The sequence below is a fragment of the Plecotus auritus genome (assembly GCF_963455305.1).
Source record: "Plecotus auritus genome assembly, chromosome: 5".
Taxonomy (NCBI): domain Eukaryota; kingdom Metazoa; phylum Chordata; class Mammalia; order Chiroptera; family Vespertilionidae; genus Plecotus; species Plecotus auritus.
This window is the reverse complement of record NC_137776.1, coordinates 79,173,335-79,193,149: the sequence shown is the minus strand read 5'-3', so window position 1 is coordinate 79,193,149 and position 19,815 is coordinate 79,173,335. Positions and strand designations below refer to the sequence as shown.

The 19,815-nt window shown below is 37.8% G+C and overlaps 1 protein-coding gene across 1 annotated transcript in view; it reads left to right on the top strand.

The window, feature by feature from the left end:
- The window catches only part of THSD7B (thrombospondin type 1 domain containing 7B), an 885,792-nt gene that overhangs the window by 606,969 nt on the left and 259,008 nt on the right, over positions 1-19,815 (top strand). Inside the window, exons 13-14 of the mRNA XM_080669078.1 lie at positions 7,043-7,237; positions 15,354-15,617. Coding sequence (XP_080525204.1) covers positions 7,043-7,237; positions 15,354-15,617 — 459 coding nt within the window. The remainder of the gene's footprint in view (positions 1-7,042; positions 7,238-15,353; positions 15,618-19,815) is intronic.

Below are 19,815 nucleotides of genomic sequence, written 5' to 3'. Positions count from 1 at the left end.
GGCTCATGTTGCCTTCACTGCATACATGCCACTCATCCTCCATGTATCACCCAGTAAGGCGCCTCTGACTGCCCAGTGCCTGAGGCCCCGGCACTGTGCTCTTGCAGGACCCTGCCTGTAGAGAAATGACATTTCGGGTTCTCCCATCTGTGTGTCCCAGGCCACTGGTGCAGGGCCTGACTTTAGGACACGCTGTCTGGATGTGGGCTGAGCCAAGGCGTTAGTGCCCACCCCCTCCACTCCTTGATGTGCATGCAAACTGGGCTCTGGTCCTGAACTAAAACTGCTCACAACTGCAGGACAGCGAGCTCCTCTCTTCCTAGCAGGCCACCTCCATTTCCTGAAGACCATGACCTCTTGAAAGTAGTTCTTCCTGCCCTTTCTTGTCAACTATGAGAGTTGAACGCTGGTCAGGAGCAACTTCGGAAGAGTGATGTGGATGTCCTTGGTGAAGGTGGTGAGCGCCGGCAGATCTGAAACAGCAGGCTCTGTCCTCGTGTAGTCTTTCCAGGCAGACATTATAGCTTCTTATCACAAGGCCCACAACCCTCTTCAGATCATAATTGACAAGAAGGCAGACATACTAGTAAAATGGTTTGTCAGACTGTCAGTTGTGTTTTTTGTTTTTTTTTTGGGGGGGGGGGCGGGGGCGCGTCGGGAAGGCGCGGAAGACTAGCCATTTACTTGTAGTTACAATCTGCTGCTTTTAGTCTTCATGGAAGCCTAAGGAGGCTGCCTAACCATCCCACACAAACTGCAGTTCCTTTTAAAATATTAACTATGAGACGCAGAGAATTTGTACAATACTCTGGTTTTGTTTCTTTTACTAAATTGTCCGGTAATTGTGCATGTTGTGTCAGGGTGTGCTTTTCCACGCCGCTAGGATTGAAACTTGGATAACAGGAGAAAGCAATTAGTGTCTCTTCTCCCCTGTCTGGTGATGCTTTCTCAAGGCTCCGTGTATGTAGTAATTAAGGGAAAGATGAAGTGGCTGAACTCAGTTCTCTGTGTGTGATGTGCATTTCTGGGCACTATGAAAAGGAAGCTTGACATTGAGCTTCACAGAGGTTTGGGGCGGGTTCCAAGTGACCCTCCACAGCCACTGACCAGTGACAGCTCTTGTCTGAGAGCTCTTGTCTGAGCGGCTTGGCTGACCCACCTGCTTCTCCATCATTCCTTAACAAGAATACCCGGATGTCCCAGGCAGCTGCTCTAAACACTTTCTGCCCAGAGCTTAATATGCTAAATTTCCATCAGTGCCGGGTAATGAGATTGTTCTGGAGCTATTTTAACTAATTTTACCTGGGAGTGCAGTTTTCCTCCCGACAATATTTCTAGTTTAATAAATATCATTTAGCACTGAAGAGCCACTCCTCTTAAACAGTTTAGTTCAGGTAGAAATACTAGTATATGATGAAAAGAGTCAGGAGTAATTGCCTCTCTCTTTCCTAATGGGAAGACCTTTCCCATTAGTATAATACAGTTTGTTAAATACTTAAAAGCACCAAAAGAGAAATATTTTCTCTAGATTGTGGCCTACAAGTGGTTTGCTATGATCTGAAAGGCCCAGGACTCAGAGCTCAACTAAATGGCAGATGTCTGACAGATGAGTCCTCAGTAACGACCTATTTTTCTTGCTTGCACATTGTACATTCTTTCCATTAAGACTGAAGTACCTACTTACAGGTTATCTTCTATGCCATTGATTATTGCTACTGGGAAAACAACAATGGGGTACCATTATCTGTCTCCCTGCCTGCCACTGGCACTGCTCTAGCCTTCTGGAAGCTCAATTATTTACATGTGCAGATATATATATATATAATTTTTGACCAAATAAGTGGATGGATGAATGAATGGATTGTGTTCAATAAGGTCTATTAGGGCAGAAGGTGTAGTTAATAAGGATCCAGGTATATATGCAAAATCTAGTGTCTAGTCCATCATGGAGGGAGAGAAAATGTCCTTACCAAGGTTCATTCCTAATCCCAGGGCATAAGTTGTTTTTTTTCTGATTACTGTTTACTACTCTTCTGATCAGTAGTGAAGCCCAAATGGTTCTAATGATCAGGAAAGCATTGATAGATGCCCCTAAATACTACTCAGATATTAAAATTCTCATGAATCCAGCTTTAGCACAGAAGGGCATGGTACTTGTTTCTGCTGGCTATGACCACCTAAGTACTAGTAAGTGAGGTGGAAAGATGTAGAGTTGGCCAGCATCCTTTTGTACAAATGTTCACTTTCCTCTCATTAAGCTCTTTGCTAAGCATTGTTAAGGAGTTTAATCTTGGTACTTCAGGGGAAAATTTCCTACAGGCCTTAGATTTCAGTTTCTGGCTTTTCCAGGAGTTGCAAGCTTATGCGGTAGCCTAATTTTTGTTGACACTGAGCAGAGTGCACGGGGCTTCATTTGGAAATATAACCATCTCCTTGGGAGGGCCATGCAGTCTTTGGAAGAAGCTCCTGACTTTAACATTATAATTCAAAGAAGGTTCCAGTCACACTTCTTAGGGGTCAGGAAGATTTGGGTGGTACTGGAAAATTCTTTCTCACTCAAGAACCAAGACAAGTGATGTTGGGTTCTTTATTTCCATTTCTTTTTTTTTTTTTTAAATAAATCCTTATTGTTCAGATTATTACAGGTGTTCCTCTTTTTTTTCCCCCCATAGCTCCCCTCCACCTGATTCCCCACCCCACCCCATGCCCTTACCCCCCACCACTGTCTTCATCCATACATGTACGACTTTTGTCCAATCTCTTCCCGCACCCCTCAAACCCCCTTCCCCCTGAGAATTGTCAGTCCACTCCCTTTCTATGTCCCTGATTCTATTATATTCACCAGTCCATTCTGTTCTTCAGATTTTTTATTCACTTGATTTTTAGATTCACTTGTTGGTAGGTATGTATTTGATGTCATTTTGTTGTTCATAATTTTTATCTTTACCTTTTTCTTCTTCTTCCTCTTCTTAAAGAATACCCTTCAGCATTTCCTGTAATCTTGGTTTGGTGGTGATGAACTCCTTTAGCTTTTTCTTGTCTGTGAAGCTCTTTATCTGACCTACAACCAAGATTACTCTACCCAGCAAAGCTATCATTCAGAGTTGAAGGTCAGATAAAGAGCTTTATTTCCATTTCTTACATTTCATTTCCAATAACCTTCTCTCCGGGCACATGTACTAAGGTACTAAGTGTTCAGTTCTCTTCCTAGCGCTATATCTGCATTAATCTATGTATTAAAATTTTATTATATGATGCTGGTATTATTATCATCCCCATAGTCTGGATGAGTTGTCTTAAAAGAGTTTACTAGTACATAATTTGCCCAAGGTAACAATGAAAAAAAAATCAAGAATCACCATTAGTTTCATCTGACACCAAGGCCTGCAGTTTGATCAGCATTCTGCTAAACGGGTTCTCTGGGTTAGGGAGTCTATACACCTTTAATATTAGTCAAAGGACTATATTGTGGGTGGAAAGTAATTAATATTTTAAAAATATCCTTTGCCCATAGTTGCCCTGTGGAAGGGGCTCTGAATTGGGTTGTATATCTGGATACCAGTTATCCTTATTTTCTCTAAATATTTTCTTTGTGTGTTTATCTTTCCATTTTCCAGTTCTGCAGACTTCTTGCTTGCTGTTGCCTCAGTGTTTTCCTACCCTTTACGAAGGTTCAATGCCCAGTCCTTCCTAAAATGTTTATTAAATAAATGATTACTCTTATACTAGAACATTCCAAGGAAGAAAAATGCTTCATTTAACTTGTTCTAATGTTTGTTTCTAGCTATTTTTAACTACATTTATTGGGGTAACATTGGTTAATAACATTATATAATTTCCAGGTGTACAAGATTATAGTTCAACATCCGTGGACTCTATCATGTGCTCACCACCCAAAGTCTAGTTTCCTTCTGTTATCATATATTTGAACCCTCACTCACTTCACTTTGCCCTTAACCTCTTTCCCCTTGGATAACCACCATTATGTATCTGACTTGTTTTTGTCTTATTAATTACTCTTTTCACACTTAAAAATAAATCAGAATCTTGAATTTGAAGAAATTTGAAAACCTTAATGCTTAGACCAAACTGATGATTGTATGACCTGTAGTGTGTAAGTTGCTTGGGTTACTGATCATCACTAGTAACTTAGAGCAGTGCTCTTCAGATTAGTGTGGGTGTTGTTCAACTTTATGCTACCGTTTTTAATGCATTCTGTGGCACGTAAGGCCTCCAGTGACTTCATTAGGCTAGTTTACTACATCAGTTTTTACAGGAGTGATGGATCTGATTTGCTCTGTGCAGCTCTGTTAATATAGTGGATGTGTTCGGGTATCTGATATATTGGCTGACTAATGATACTTAATGTAATGCCAGAATCAGGTTTCCTCCTCACCTTTATCCTCTGGATTTGGAGAATGACCAAGGAAGAAATGAGGCATAGAGAGTAAAAGTATGTCCATATATACTTGGTAGGACAACAAGAGCCTGATTTATTTAAAACAAATTTTAAAAACAAATATACAATAATAATTTTAGTATTTATTGATCTCTTAGTCTGTATGAGATAATGTGTTAAGGATGCTCCCAGCTCTTTGTTATAGGTGTCCTTATCATATTCATTTTGAAGATGAGGAAATGAAAGCATAAAAACTTAAATAACGTATCTTAGTTCATATAAATCCCAGATGTTTAGATTTGTTGTTGCATTAATGCCATTTGATAATGTCTGTTAATTCCAACATAATGCTATAGCTATTTTAAAATTTCTTATGCTTTAATTTATTAATGCAAAATACCTCCAATAGATATGTCTAGTGTGTTCTACTTTAGTTTGTAGAACTTGAAATGTTATTTATCATAGCATTCAAATTTTAGACATTTATTTTCTAGTATTTTTTGAATACTATAAATTAATTTATCACTGGAAAAATAGCAATGCTTTTAAAAAGTATTTAACGTTCTTCATGTTATTCAGTACATTTCCATTTGGGGAGAAAATTAACTTTGCCTGATAAAAGTCTCCTAAATTGACTCTAAGTTGTTTACCTAAACATACAATTCAGATAATGTTTGCTTGTACACTACTTAAGAAAGTATTTTGCTGTGTTCATCATTAATGGCTGTAATAGTCCCAATTTGAAAAATGCAGGTGATGTTGTCTTGCCATATGATGAATTCTGTCCCCAAGATGTGGTTAAAAACAAAACTATTCAAAATGAATGAAGAGCCTGGCCTGCCACCAGGAAGTAATGTGTGTCCATCCATTGTCATCTTAGCTAATTCCTTGGTCTTAAAGCATTAGATAGGTTTGGCTTTTACCAGTTTTTAAAATATGTTATTCAGATGGACTTTTTCTTTGTTGTGCTCAGAATAAAGAAAATAATTCAGAATATAAGAATGGGCAACTGAAAGAAACCCTTATGTACATTAACCCTGTATTAGAATAGTTTATATAAAGAGTTTTAACCATGTTGATCCTAAACTGTAGTTTATTTATCCCTTGTAACTTGGCAAATTTTAAAGAGCTGTAATAAAAATGATCCTACTCAATGGTTTCTTTGTGATCATGAACTCAGCAAATAGTCATTGACATACATGTCCAACGGCACCACACCAAATATGGGTGGTCAGTGGGCAGGTTGATCAAAACCACCTGGGGCACTTACAGTCAAAATATTCCTGGGTTTCTCCCCCAGAGAAGCTGATAGAGCAGTTCTGAAGCCATGCCATGGGACTTCTGTATGCTCAGAGACCTCCATGGTTAGGAATCATTTAGAACAGTGGTTCTCAACCTTTCTAATGCCGCGACCCTTTAATACAGTTCCAACCTGTCGCGACCCACAGGTTGAGAACAGCTGCTGTAGAGCCTAAGACCATCAGAAAACACAGATATTTACATTATGATTCATTAACAGTAGCAAAATTACAGTTATGAAGTAGCAACGAAAATAATTTTGTGGTTGGGTGTCACCACAACATGAGGAACTGTATTAAAGGGTCAGGGCATTAGAAAGGTTGAGAACCACTGATTTAGAAGAATAGTTTTCAACTGGGAGCACTGTTTGCCAGTGTGTGGAGTAATGTTTGGTTTTCTCAGCTGAGAGGGTATGTGTGCTACTGGTATCTAATAGGTAGAGGCCTGAGATAAAATGCACAAGAAACACTCCTGTACCAAGAAATTAAAAACTTGGCTGGCGGGCTCAGTGGTTGAGCATCGACCTATGAACCAGAAGGTCATGGTTCGATTCCCAGTCAGGGCATGGGCCTGGGTTGTGGGCTCGATGCCCAGTATTAGGCATGCAGGAGGCAGCAATCAATGTTTCTCTCTCATCGATGTTTCTGTCTATCCCTCTCCCTTCCTCTCTGAAATCAATTAAAAAAAATAAAAACTATGTGAAAGAGACTTTGGAGTGTTATCTGCAATTGATAAAATACTTGTAGTGGGAATTATCTGAATAGGGTATGCCTGTACTTGAAAAAAAATTAAAAATTTTAACTGTTTCTGAAATTTTAATAATGAGAAAAAAAGTTTACTTATTGACAGCAGAAATTCTTTTTTAAATACTGTGTGAAGTGAAAACAGGACCACTTCCATAAGTGACATTTAAACAAGAAAATTGACAAGAACACCTAGAAGAGTTCTGACGATTGTGTGTGTGTGTGTGTGTGTGTGTGTGTGTGTGTGTGTGTATGTATGTGTGTGGTTTTGTTTTTTTTGTTTTTTTTGTTTACATATTACTCTGACAGGTTCTCTTACCTAGTTTTGTGACATCCCTCAAGATCAGATGCTTACAGGCAGGACATATATAATAAATTACTGAAAGTTATTTAATAACCAATTAAATCATCAAATACTTCCATGGCAACAATAAACATTTACTTTTCAGAGAGAAATAAGGATAGTTATGTTGAAGACCTTTTGCATTCACAGTGACAACTAAATTTTTAAACCTTGGAGCATTCTACTATTTTTATCAAACAAGCAGCAGCAGACTAATTTACTAAAAACAAAATAATCCACACATGTATTCTTTTTTAGCTATCTCTTGCATCTCTGATGATAACCAGTCAGCAGAAATGACCGAATGCCTCAAGCAGGCAAATAGCATGCCTCCCCTTGTGCAAGAATGCACAGTCCCATGTCGAGATGACTGCACCTTCACTGCTTGGTCCAAGTTTACATCCTGCTCCACAAATTGTGAAACAACCCGAAGCAGACGGCGACAGCTCACAGGTAAGGTGTGCTTTCCACATCTCAGCTGCAGCCCAGTGCTGCACTCCTGAACTTTCCAAGGACAGTGTAAGCTCCAAAAAGACAGGAAATGGTGTCAGGTCTCCCCCGCTCCCACCCCTCCATGCCATTATTATCCTCTGTGCCTCTGCTTAGCACATCCTATGTACTCAATATTTGTGAAACGAATGAACAATGGGGCCATTCTATAGCTATGACATTCTCTATACAGCTTTATAATCTTTGTATGGGGTGGGACAAAAGCAGGATTATAGTTGTGAGTACATGAAATGGAGTTTATTCTTGTCTTATTATTTATTAACTAGAGGCCTGATGCATGAAAATTGTGCAAGAATGGGCCTTCCTTCCCCTGGCTGCCAGCACCGCCTTCACTCCGGCCGGAGCCACCTTTCCACCTTTGCTCTGGCCCGGAACCACCTTTCCGCCTTCACTTGGGCCCAGAGCCACCTTTCTGCCTTCCCACACTGCCCAGAGGCCCAGTGTGACTGGGGCGGTGCGGAACACCTGCATCATCGCTAGGGCAATGATGCAAGCATTCCACCCCAGCCGCTCGGCACCTGTGTATGTAAATTAACCTGCCATCTTTGTTGGGTTAATTTGCATACTCCTGATTGGTTGGTGGGTACGGTCAATTTGCATCTTTCTCTTTTATTAGTGTAGATTATGGTATAATTTTCTATATGAACAACTGTAAGCCTACTTTTGCCCCAACTTGTAGTCATAAATGGCAATATATTTACCAATTTTCTGGGAGTAGTTAATGGCTAAGTTTCTGGTGCCAGGATCCCAGCAAGGTTGGAAACAGTAGGTAATTTATAAAGAACATCAAAGATATATCTAACCTATATCATAGTCTTTTGCCATTACCTCATGAGCAATTTAGCATTTAAAAATTTTAGTAGTATGAGGTAAAAATCAAGTTATGTACATAGATTCTGCATTTGTGGTATGTTATTAATTACTGATTCTGTTTGCATCCATGAAATTTAATGGAAATTAAAGCAATTACTAGTTTAATCAAGGTCCTGCAGCATTTTTTGCTTGCAATGTACAAATACCTGGAGCAGTAGTGCATTTTACTACTTGTCTAGGTAGACATGCCAGAACTTCTCTTAATTGTATGTGTATTTATATTTGTAGAAAATTTAATTCAGGCAATGGGAAGCCAAGGAAAAATGCCAAATAATCATTGGCATAATAAAATCGGTGTTGACCTCGGCACAATGACCATTTGTTCTTGTTGGTAGTTCAAGTGCAAATTCTCTTGTTTTCAAGACCCCTTTATTGGAATGCATTGCTTATAAGATTGTTTTAAATGTAACTCACTCTAATAGATTTACTTAATGGGTGAGAGCCTTTAAGAGTATTTCTGCATACAAGTCAGGAGCTCATTCAGAAGTGCAGGTGAAACTTAGGATCACATATAGAAACATCAAATAAAATATGCTGTACTTTATGCTTTCTCTTCTATAAAAATCTTTGCATATGTGATTTTAAGCAGTATTGCTTATGTTTCTAAGATAAAACAATATAATGGGGTACATGTGTATGACAGAAATAGTTTCAAATTCACAGGGCAGTGAAACTTGGTTTGCATGTTCATACATCATGATGTTGAAGATGTTATTCTGGTTCACCTATATCTTTGAGGTGAATGAGAATCTCCTATAAAGGGGGGAAATGTTTTCATTGGTGACCAGTTTTTCCTTGTCTTGAAGTTTGCTAATGATAGTTTATACTTGAAAACTAAGAAAAGAAAATATTGAAAATCCTAGGATATTTTTTCATTTTACAACCAGCATAGGGTTTTTTTATTTTTGTGTGTGTGTGTGTGTGTGTGTGTGCATTTTCAAAACTTTAATGAATTTATTTAAAATCTATTTCATATAAATATTGAACATTTTTCTGCAAACTTTCTTAAAAATTACTTGTACTAAAAAGTATTTAGAATTTCTTTTCTAAGTTATTAACTGCCATGCTTTTAGCTAGCTGAATGATCTTTTGTGTGTCTTAACATCTAAGTTACACCAAAATAACTTCTCAACTTACTTAAATAGGAGCTTTGCAAAACTAGTCAAATAAATCATTTAATATTTTTGTTGAAAAAAAAGTGACTTGAAATTTTCAACTTCTGAAGACTTATTTTGATTGTGATATACTGCTTGTATTTTGGTTTCCTCCATGTAATTTGGTAGTAAATTTAATAAGCAATCAAGAGCATGAATGACAAAAAAAAAGGCATGAACTTAGACCATAAAACAATGTACTTCTTCAACACAGCCTCACATGGAGAGGCACACACACACACAAATACTAGCCTCTCCATTGAGTAGGGTACCATAAAGGATGCTTATTTATTTATTTATTTTTTACATTTTAAACAGAAGACTTCAATATCTGGGTGTTTGTGCATTGTATCTAAATCATCACAGGTTTTAGATTGACTGGTAATGAGAGCAGTTGTTTTCATAATGCTGGGAATAATCCATCACATAGAAGATATGTCCATATTTTAATATATATAGTAACTAGATAACCAATACAAATATATTTAATACTTTAGTTCTGTTTTTGTTTGTTTGTTTGTTGTTGTTTTTTTGTGGGATTAGTCACAAATTTCCCTCTGACAGAAGGAGAAAAATGTCTTTAGAGTTGTAGTAGGGATTGATTTTTTTTTTTAATTAGTAGTAGGTAATTTGAATCCAAAGGTTAATACTAATATTGACAAGAAGGTAATCAAAGTAAAGAAATTTGTTCCTTATTGTGAGACCATTTCTGCATTAACTAATTTGCTCAAGTTGGTCAAACAGTGGTTCCATGTAGTTAAGAAAATCATAAATATAGAGAGAGTGTATATTGTACAGAATATTAGTTCTGCCAGGAACTTTCGGTTGCCTTGTTGATTAACATGTTCTTTCTTCCTCCTCTCTCTTTCATCTCATTTACTCACTTCTTTCCTCTTCTTCATTCTCCCTTCTCTCTTTATTCTCCCTTCTTAAAATTTTCTTGTTTCAAATATCCCATAAACATTTTTTTGTTTACTACTTATGTGTGCGAGGCTTTGAGAATACTACAAGGGAATTAGACATGATCCTAAGTTAGAGCTTACGGTCTAATGGGAGAGATTTTGACCAATATAGTACCTGCTTAGTGGTACAACACAGTGCAGTATGCTCCAGTCGCTGTTACAAAGGGTGATGTATTGGTTTCTTATTGCTGCTGTTACAAATGACCACAACGTGTTGGCTTAAAGCAATACAAATTTATTACTTTACAGCTCTGTAGGTCTGAAATCAGACATGGATTCATAGGGTTGAAAACAAGATCTTGGCAGGATTGAATTCCTTTCAAGAGGCACTAAGAGAGCCAAAACCGGTTTGGCTCAGTGGATAGAGTGTCGGCCTGCGGACTGAAAGGTCCCAGGTTCGATTCCGGTCAAGGGCATGTAACTTGGTTGTGGGCACATGCCCAGTAGGAGGTGTGCAGGAGGCAGCTGATCGATGTTTCTCTCTCATTGATGTTTCTGACTATCTATCCCTCTTCCTTCCTCTCTGTAAAAAAATCAATAAAATATATTTTAAAAAATAAATAAATAAATAAATAAATAAAATAAAAGAGGCACTAAGAGAAAATCTGTTTGCTTTCCTTTTCCAGCTTCTGTAGGCTGCTCACATTCCTTGGCTCATGGCTCTCCCTTCCTCCAACTTGAAATCTAGTAACATTGCTTCTCTGTGTCCACTCTTCCATAGTCATATTCTTCTCTGACTTTCTAGTCAATCAGGAAAGGTCCTCTGATTTTAAGACCATGTGATTAGGTTAGGCCCAACCATATAATCCACACTAATCTCATCTCAAAAATCTATAATCTTATTCACATCTACAAAGTTTATTTTGCCATTTAATGGAGCATGTTTACTGGTTCAGAGATTAGGATGGGAACTTCCTTGGAGAGCCATTATTTGCCTACAGCTAACTATATGAGAAGAACACCTCTTCTAGACCTGAGATGAAGAGTATATTTCACGTGGCTTTCTGGAGGAGGCAGTCTATTAGTTTGACCTGAACATGTAGGCAGTAACTAGGCTTTGGAGGGAGAAAAGAACTGTTGAGAATGTCTGGAGTAGGTTATGCAAAGGCCAGAAGCCAAATGGATAATTTCTAGGAACTGAAAGGTGCTCAATATTACTAGCTTGTCACATGTGTTGACATAAGAAGTGTCCATACCTGTAGAGAATTTTGATAAGTTTTTTGTTTTGTTTTTTGTTTGTTTGTTTTGAGCCAAAACTGATAACATATGCCAGGGAGCAAGATCTCAAAAGCTCCAGAGAAGAATAGTTTTGCAGTTTCTTGTATGCATTTGAAATTGAGAGAACATAAGGAAGATTATATGACGGTGGAGAAAAGCAAGGCAGGAATGGATTACAAGATTATGTGCTTTCCTAAGGGTGCTTACACCTTCAAGGGTTTTTTTGTTTTTGTTTTTGTTTTTTTTTAAATATATTTTATTGATTTTTTACAGAGAGGAAGAGAGAGGGATAGAAAGTTAGAAACATCGATGAGAGAGAGACATCGATCAGCTGCCTCCTGCACGCCCCCTACTGGGGATGTGCCCGCAACCCAGGTACATGCCCTTGACCGGAATCAAACCTGGGACCCTGCAGTCCGCAGGCCGACGCTCTATCCACTGAGCCAAACCGGTTTCGGCACCTTCAAGGGGTTTTTGTTCTGTGGTTTCAAAGATGTCTGAACTAGATTCATAAGAACAATGGGCAGGGTTTGCTTAAAAACCTTTCACTAAAGAAGTTATAGGCCTGGGGCATGACTACCCACCATGACCTGCCCAGTTTGGAATTTATGACTTATTATAGCCTTTTTTTTTTTTGTCCAAACATGCCAGAGGCAGAATAGTCCAATGAAGGCAGGAGGCAGACATTTATGGGCTTAGATCAGCCTTGGGCAAACTACGGCCCGCGGGCCGGATCCGGCTGTTCTATCCGGTTCTCTTGCTCTCCCCTCCGCTCCTTTACTTTGAATTTGTATTAGTTTACACAAACACTCCATCCATACTTTTGTTCTGGCTCTCCGGTCCAGTTTAAGAACCCATTGTGGCCCTCGAGTCAAAAAGTTTGCCCACCCCTGGCTTAGATCCTATGGTCCTTGGTAACCATGGTGAGGAGGCCAGATTTCATTCCTTGAACTGTGATAAGTCACTGGAGAGTTTAAGGTAGATGGATGATGTGATCAGATTTCAATCTTTGTAAGCTGGTCCTGACTGCAATGTGGGCAATAGATTGAAGGGAATGAGGCAAAGTGGCAATACAATTTTGGAAGAAGCTGTTGTCGGGATTTAAGCTGGTGATTTGGAAGTGAGCTAAATATGGGTGGCATTGCTCATAATGGGGACAATGAGATAATTCAAGATATATATAGATATTTGGGATGATAGGTTTTTGCCATTAAATAGATATAGGTATACAACAGAATGATTTAAGCATGACAAATTTTTGACTTGGTCATGTTGATATAATTGGGAAATGAAGAAGGAGAAAGAGATACTCAGAGAATGAGTGTGGGTTTTGCCAGGTTAAATCTGATTGGTCTTTTAGGTGTAGATTTCTACTCTGTGGCTCAGACACTTGAGCAAGAAATATGGGCTGAAGATAATAATGAGGGATTTATGAGTTCTAGATGGTTAAACATTATACCGTATGTTGTTGAAAATTTAGGATCAGAAAAGAAGAGAATCTAGGACAATGCCCCCAGGAAGCCCATCAGTTAAGGGAGATATAGAGGAAGAAAATTTAAAAAAATAAACAAACAAACAAACAAAAAACAACAACAAGTAAGGTGTTACCAGAGAAATAGTGGAGAGGTGGGATAAGGGTGAGGGACAAAAAGGTAAGGTGTGATAGAACTTGGAAAGGATCTTTTAAGAATGATGGTAAAGTTTCACTCTGAACTGTTATTAAACAACCAAGTCTTCTGAAATATAAGGGGCAAAAAGATATTCCAGGGCTTTATTACTTTGGCAAGAGTAAGTGGTTTCAAGAAATAGGTAGATTCCAAATTCAGGGTTAAGTGTGTTGAGAAGACAGTGGAATTAGAAGAGATGGAGATAATCGACTTGGGTAAGTTAAATTAAATGCTGATGGAAGGAGCTATTCACCACCTATTTGTGCACCTCTCAACCAGTACAATTTCAAGCCATGATAGAAACTGTGTTTTTCAAACACGTTCTTAGTAAGAACCTCTAGTGGGAAAAGTGAATGAATACATCCTCACAGAGGTACAGTTGTGTGTCTGAAGCTTTTGCAAGATCATTTCTGGTCCTGTAAAAATCCTTGTTTATTGTGGCCATAGTATCAGAGAAGGCCCTGGAAGGATTGCTCAGTTGGTTGGAGCATTGTCCCAATATGCCAAGATTATAGGTTCAATCCCTAGTAAGGGCACTTATGGGAAGCAGCTGATGAATAGGTGGAACAACAAATCAATGTTGCTTCTCTCTCTCTCTCTCTCTCTCTTCAAATCAATTAATAATCATATATAATAAAAGCCTAATATGCAAATAGACCAAACAGCAGAAAGCCTGGTGGAATGACCAGTCGCTATGATGCACACTGACCACCAGGGGGCAGACACTCAATGCAGGAACTGCCTGCAGGCCCCAAGCCAGCTAAGGCAGGTGTCAGAGTGCCCCCTGATTGCCCTGCTGGTTGCCCCACAGATAGGCCCTGATCGCCAGCCAGGCCTAGGGACCCTACCCTGGCACAAATTTCATGCACTAGGCCTCTAGTTTAAAAATATTTAAAAAATCAGGAAAAGCCAGAAAGCCACTCATTAGGTGACAACTATAGAATTGTTGTGTATAATGTAAACTGTTTGATAAGGAGAAAAAGTAGTCTTTGTATTAGCTTGTATAGAGTAATTTGAGGGGGGACAAGAAGAGATAAACCAAAGAACTTAAATACTTATATGCATAGCCCATAGACACGGGAAATAGGATGGTGAAAACCTGGGGGTGGGTGGGTAGGGGCTGGGAGGAGTGGGTGAGGGGGGACAAAATGGGGGATATCTGTAACACTATCAACAATAAAAAATATATTCAAAAATAATCATAAGGACTGGGAATAGATCAATATAGATGCCCACTTTTAATAAACAACCATGGCTAGCTAATGACCCACTAATGAGGAAACAAAAAATGGAATTACTAGATCTAGGGAACTTTTTAGGAATCTAGAGGAAATGCATTGATGGAAAAGTTGAATCAAGTTACAGGCTGACTTGGAATCCATTAAACATGGTTATCTGGTACTCAGCACTATGAAAAATGACTCCACATTGTCATTATTCAAAGTTGAGATTACAACTAAAATGTTCACTAAAGTCATTAGGTAAGGTAAAGTCATATTCAGAATCCTTAAGTAAGAAAGTTCTCTCAAAGTAGAGCCATAGCTTTTTTTTCAGATTAAACTATTCAATATGATTTTAGCATGTATTTCAATCTATTGATTCTGCTGGTGTTTGTAAACTGCCTGGTAATGGGAAACAAAATAAATTCCACTTTGTCTATCACATCTAAGTGATACCCAGACTCACTCCATGGTATGGAAGGGTATTATTTTGTTCCTTGAATAAATAATCTGTTTTTAAAAAGTCGCTTGAAAAAAAAGAAAAGGAGTCAATATTTATACCTTTTGTTAGTTTCCTTGGCAACCAGAACTTTCAAGGAAAATGATGACAAGGTAATCAATCTGTTTCTATCAACATATTGTAGGGAAAATAATAAATACATTGACAAGAATTTTCTAGCTGTTGAGTCACTGTAGCAAATGTTTTCTCGTTTTATCTTGTGCCACTCTCCAACATCAAACAATTTTTGGTTTTTTTTGGTCAAGTTAACTTGAATTTCACAATTACTCTGGGACTTGCTTCTATTGTCCTAGGATTTAATTCCATGCACAAAAGAATGAAAATAAGAAGGACTTTATATTATTTAAGACAATATTGTTAAGAGCTTATAAATATAACGCTATGAGTGAATTTTAACAAAACAGCAGATATGAAATTAATACATCAATGTTTCTTATTGGCACAGGAAAAAGCAGGAAGAAGGAGAAGTGCCAGGATGCTGACATGTACCCTCTAGTGGAAACAGAACTGTGTCCTTGCAATGTATTTATATCCCAACCATCTGGAAATTGGTCAGATTGCATTCTTCCTGAAAGCAGAAGGGAGCCTCAGCGAGGACTGCGGGTACAAGGAGACAGCAAACAATGCGGACAGGGCGTGCGCTTTCGAGCAACAGCCTGCTCTGATAAAAACGGAAGACCTGTAGACCCCTCCTACTGCAGTAGCTCTGGTAAGGACATGGATGGGGAGCAAGAAATGAGAACATTTACATACAGCCCAGGAGGTTTGTCTAAGGTCTAGAATTAGTAGCTTTGTTCTTTAATAATGGCTTCAGTTCTCCTTTGTCAATAACACAGTGCATCTCATAAAATATGGACATATGAATGCACACATCTCATGATTATCCATGATTATCTTGAATGTGTTTTGGATCCATTACTGGTCTCACTCTATACTTCACCTCTGGCCACTTATGTGCTGGTGGTGAGCATCGTTGCTCTAGTTAACCAAGAAAGCAAAAGCCCAATACAAATAAATATATTTTGTGGTGTTTATTGGTGCTTTAATCCCAAACTTCTAAGGGATTTTACAAAATATCATTTAAAAATTAATTTATTGGATTAGTACAGTAGAGGTGAAGAACAAAAAGAAATTAGGCAATCTGGAAGAGTTTTGTGAGATGGTAATCAGGTAGAAGATGTTTTTTTGTTTTTGTTGCTTTTTTATTATTTGAACTTGAGAAGTTGAAAAATACGGCTGAGTGGAGAAAAGAATGAAGATTAAATACAGTTGGGGTAAGAGTTGATAGAAGAGGCTGAGGCATGATTATGATGGAGTTTATGAATTTCCTGCTCTATTTGTGTGTGGGAGGGTTACTACTGTTTTTAAGAGACTAAACAAGTTAGGAATTTTATAGAGGGTATGAAAAGAAAGTATTTGTATTTGAATAGTAGGCGGGGGTGGGGTGGAGGGGAAATGATTGATTCTTGGTCTCTGTTATCAAGGTCTTATGTTTTAAATAAGCTTTTTGAATAATACCAGAAATGGCAAATTGATTTAATTCTTTCATACAAGTCAGGTAAATGATTGTTTGCCTTTTTTGTAAATGTATTAGTTTGTCTTTAAGATATACCTGTATCAATATATGAATGCAATTTAAAGTTTAACGATTTTTTTTAAAATTGGTGCTGCCATTTTTCTGTTTCCCAGGTTAGTTTATAGAATTGTTTTCAGTGATTTGACTTTCAGAAATATTAAACACATCACAAGGAAATAGTAGACCCATTTTACAAAAGAAGTTCTAGTCTTTTACCAAGTTTGGTTATACCATAATATTGTTGGCTATATTGCTTAAAAGGCCTGGTGCACAAATTTGTGCATGAGTGGGGTCCCTTGGCCTGGCCAGCGATCTGGGCCAAATGGGTCATCTTGCCCAGTCCAGATTGGGGTCATCAGGGCCGGTTGGCCAGCCAGCCCCACCCATGATCAGGGGGTGGGTCAATCAGGGGTGGGGCTGGCTGGGGGGAGGGGCCTCAGGCAGTTGGCTGGCCAGCAGGCCACGCCCCCTGGTGGAACTCCTGGTCAGGGGACAATTTGCATATTAGCCTTATATAGGATTATATTTTTAATTTTTGAGGAATTTTCATATTTTCCATAGCAACTGAACCAATTTACGTCCCACCAACAGTGTACAAGGGTTTCTTTTTCTCCACATCTTTGCTAACACTTATCTCTTCTTAATGTTACTCATCTGACAAGTGTGAGGTTATATCTCATAGTTTTTATTTGTATTTCCCTGATAATTAATGATGTTGGGCATCTTTTCATATACCTGTTGGTCATTCAGATGTTTTCTTTGGAAAAAGTCTATTAGTTCCTCTGCCTATTGTTTAATTTGTTTGGGGCTTTTGTTGTTGTGAGTTGTATGCATTCTTTATATATTTGGATATTAACCCCTTATACAAGGTTAGGTTTGAAAAAATTTTCTCCCATTCTGTAGGCTGCCTTTTCATTTTGTTGTTTATTTTGCTATGCAAAAGCTTGGAGATTTGATGTAGTGCCATTTTTTTTTTCTTTTGTGCTTTTAGTGTCATATCCAAAAAAATCATTGCCAAGACCAATGTCAAGGAGCTTATTCCCTCCATTTTCTCCTAGGGGTTTTATGGAATCAAGAGTTGGGTTTAAGTCTCTGATACATTTTGAGTTAATTTTGTGAGTTGGTATAAGACAGCTGTACAGTTTCATTTTTCTGCATGTGTATATCCAGATTTCTCAACACATTTATTGCAAAGACTGCCATTTCCCCATCAGGTATTCCTGGCTCCCTTGTCCAATACTAGTTAACTGAATATATGGGGATTCAATTCTCAGTTCTTTAATCTGTTCTATTGGTCTATGTGTCTATTTTTATGCTAATACTATATTGTTTTAATTACTATAGCTTTGTTGTATAGTTTGAAATTAGGAAGTGTGAGACCTTCTGCTTTGTTTTTTCTCAGGATTGCTTTAGCTTTTCAGGTGCACAAATTCGTGCACCAGTGGGGTCTCTCGGCCTGGCCTGTGCCCGCTCGCAATCTGGAACCCCTCAGGGGATGTCAACCTGCCAGTTTCAGCTCAGTGCCCACAGGCTAGGCCAGCCTTGGGCAAACTACGGCCCGCGGGCCAGATCCAGCTGTTCTATCCAGTTCTCTTGCTCTCCCCTCCGCTCCTTTACTTTGAATTTATATTAGTTCACACAAACACTCCATCCATGCTTTTGTTCTGGCCCTCCGGTCCAGTTTAAGAACCCATTGTGGCCCTCGAGTCAAAAAGTTTGCCCACCCCTGGGCTAGGCCGAGGGACCCCACTGGTGCATGAATCCATGCACTGGGCCTCTAGTATGCATATAAGATCTTTGGTTAATCTCTTCCCACTCTCCCCATTCCCCCTTCCCTCTGAGATTCATCAGTCTGTTCTATGTTTCCATGCCTGTGCGTTGAGCATCTGTCCCCTGGTGGTCAGTGCATGTCATAAGTAATGGTGGAATGGTTGCTTAGGCTTTTATATATATAGATAACTTGCTTTTAGTTGTAGGGACATTTTAGCTATATTAATGAACTTATGAACAGGGATTGCTTTACATTTATTTACATCTTCTTAAATTTCTTTCAACAACTCTTGTAGTTTTCTTTGTACAACTTTTTCACTTTTTGGTTAAATTTATTTCTTGATGTTTTATTGTTTCTACTGCTATTGTGAATGGGATAATTTTTTATTATTTTTTTTAGATGTTCCATTATTAGTGTATAAAATGCAACTGATTTATGTAGGTAGATTTGATGTTGTGCAACTTTATCTATTGTTTTTATTAGTTACAACAGTATTTTTTTTCAATCTTTGGCATTTTCTGTATACAAAATCATATAATCTGAAATAGTGATAATTTTACTTCTTCCTTTCCTATTAAGATATATTTTATTTGTCTTGCCTAATTGCTCTAGCTAAGACTTCCAATATTATACTAAATAAGAGTAGTGAGAATGAGCAACCTTGTCTTATTAATTATCTTAGGGGAAAAGCTTTTAGTTATTTACAGTTGAGTATGATGTTAGCTGTGGATTTGTCATAGATGGCCTTTATTGTGTTGAGGTATGTTCCTTGTATACCCAATCTGTTGAAAAATGTTTGTTTGTTTTTTAATATGAAAGGATGTTGTCTTTTTGTCAAGTATTTTTTCTGAATCTTTTATGATGATCGTTTAATTTTTATATTTAATTCTATTAATGGAATTTATTGTGTTTGATTTGTATATGCTGAACCATCCTTGTATCCCAGGGATTAATCCCACTTGGTCATGGTGTATAATCCTTTTAAAGTGTCCAATTCAGTTTGAAAATATTTTACTGATACATTTTGCATCTATATTTATAAGTGATATTTTATTGATACTTTTTGCACCTATATTTATAAGTGATATTGATCTATGTTGTTGTTTGCATATCTGGCTTTGGTATTAGGGTAATGCTGGCCTTGTAGAATGAATTTGAAAGTTTTTCCTTATGTACAATTATTTTGGAAAGTTTGAGAAGGATTAACACTAATTCTTAAATTGTTTGGTAGAATTTACCAGTGAAGCCATCTGTTCCTAGTGTTTTCCATGTTGGAATGTTTTTTTTTATTACTGATTCAATTCAGATTTTCCAATTCTTCCAGATTCAGTCTTGGTATGATGTATGTTTCTATAAATTTATTCATTTCTTTTACACTAATTTGTTGGCATATAGTTATGATCCTATGTATTCCAGTAGTATCGGTTGCAATGTCTTCTCTTTCATTTCTCATTTTATTTGAGTCTTCTCCCCTTTTTTTCCCTTAGTTAGTCTAGGTAAATGTTTGTCAATTTTGTTTATTTTTGAAATACCAGCTCTTAGTTTCTTTTATCCTTTTGT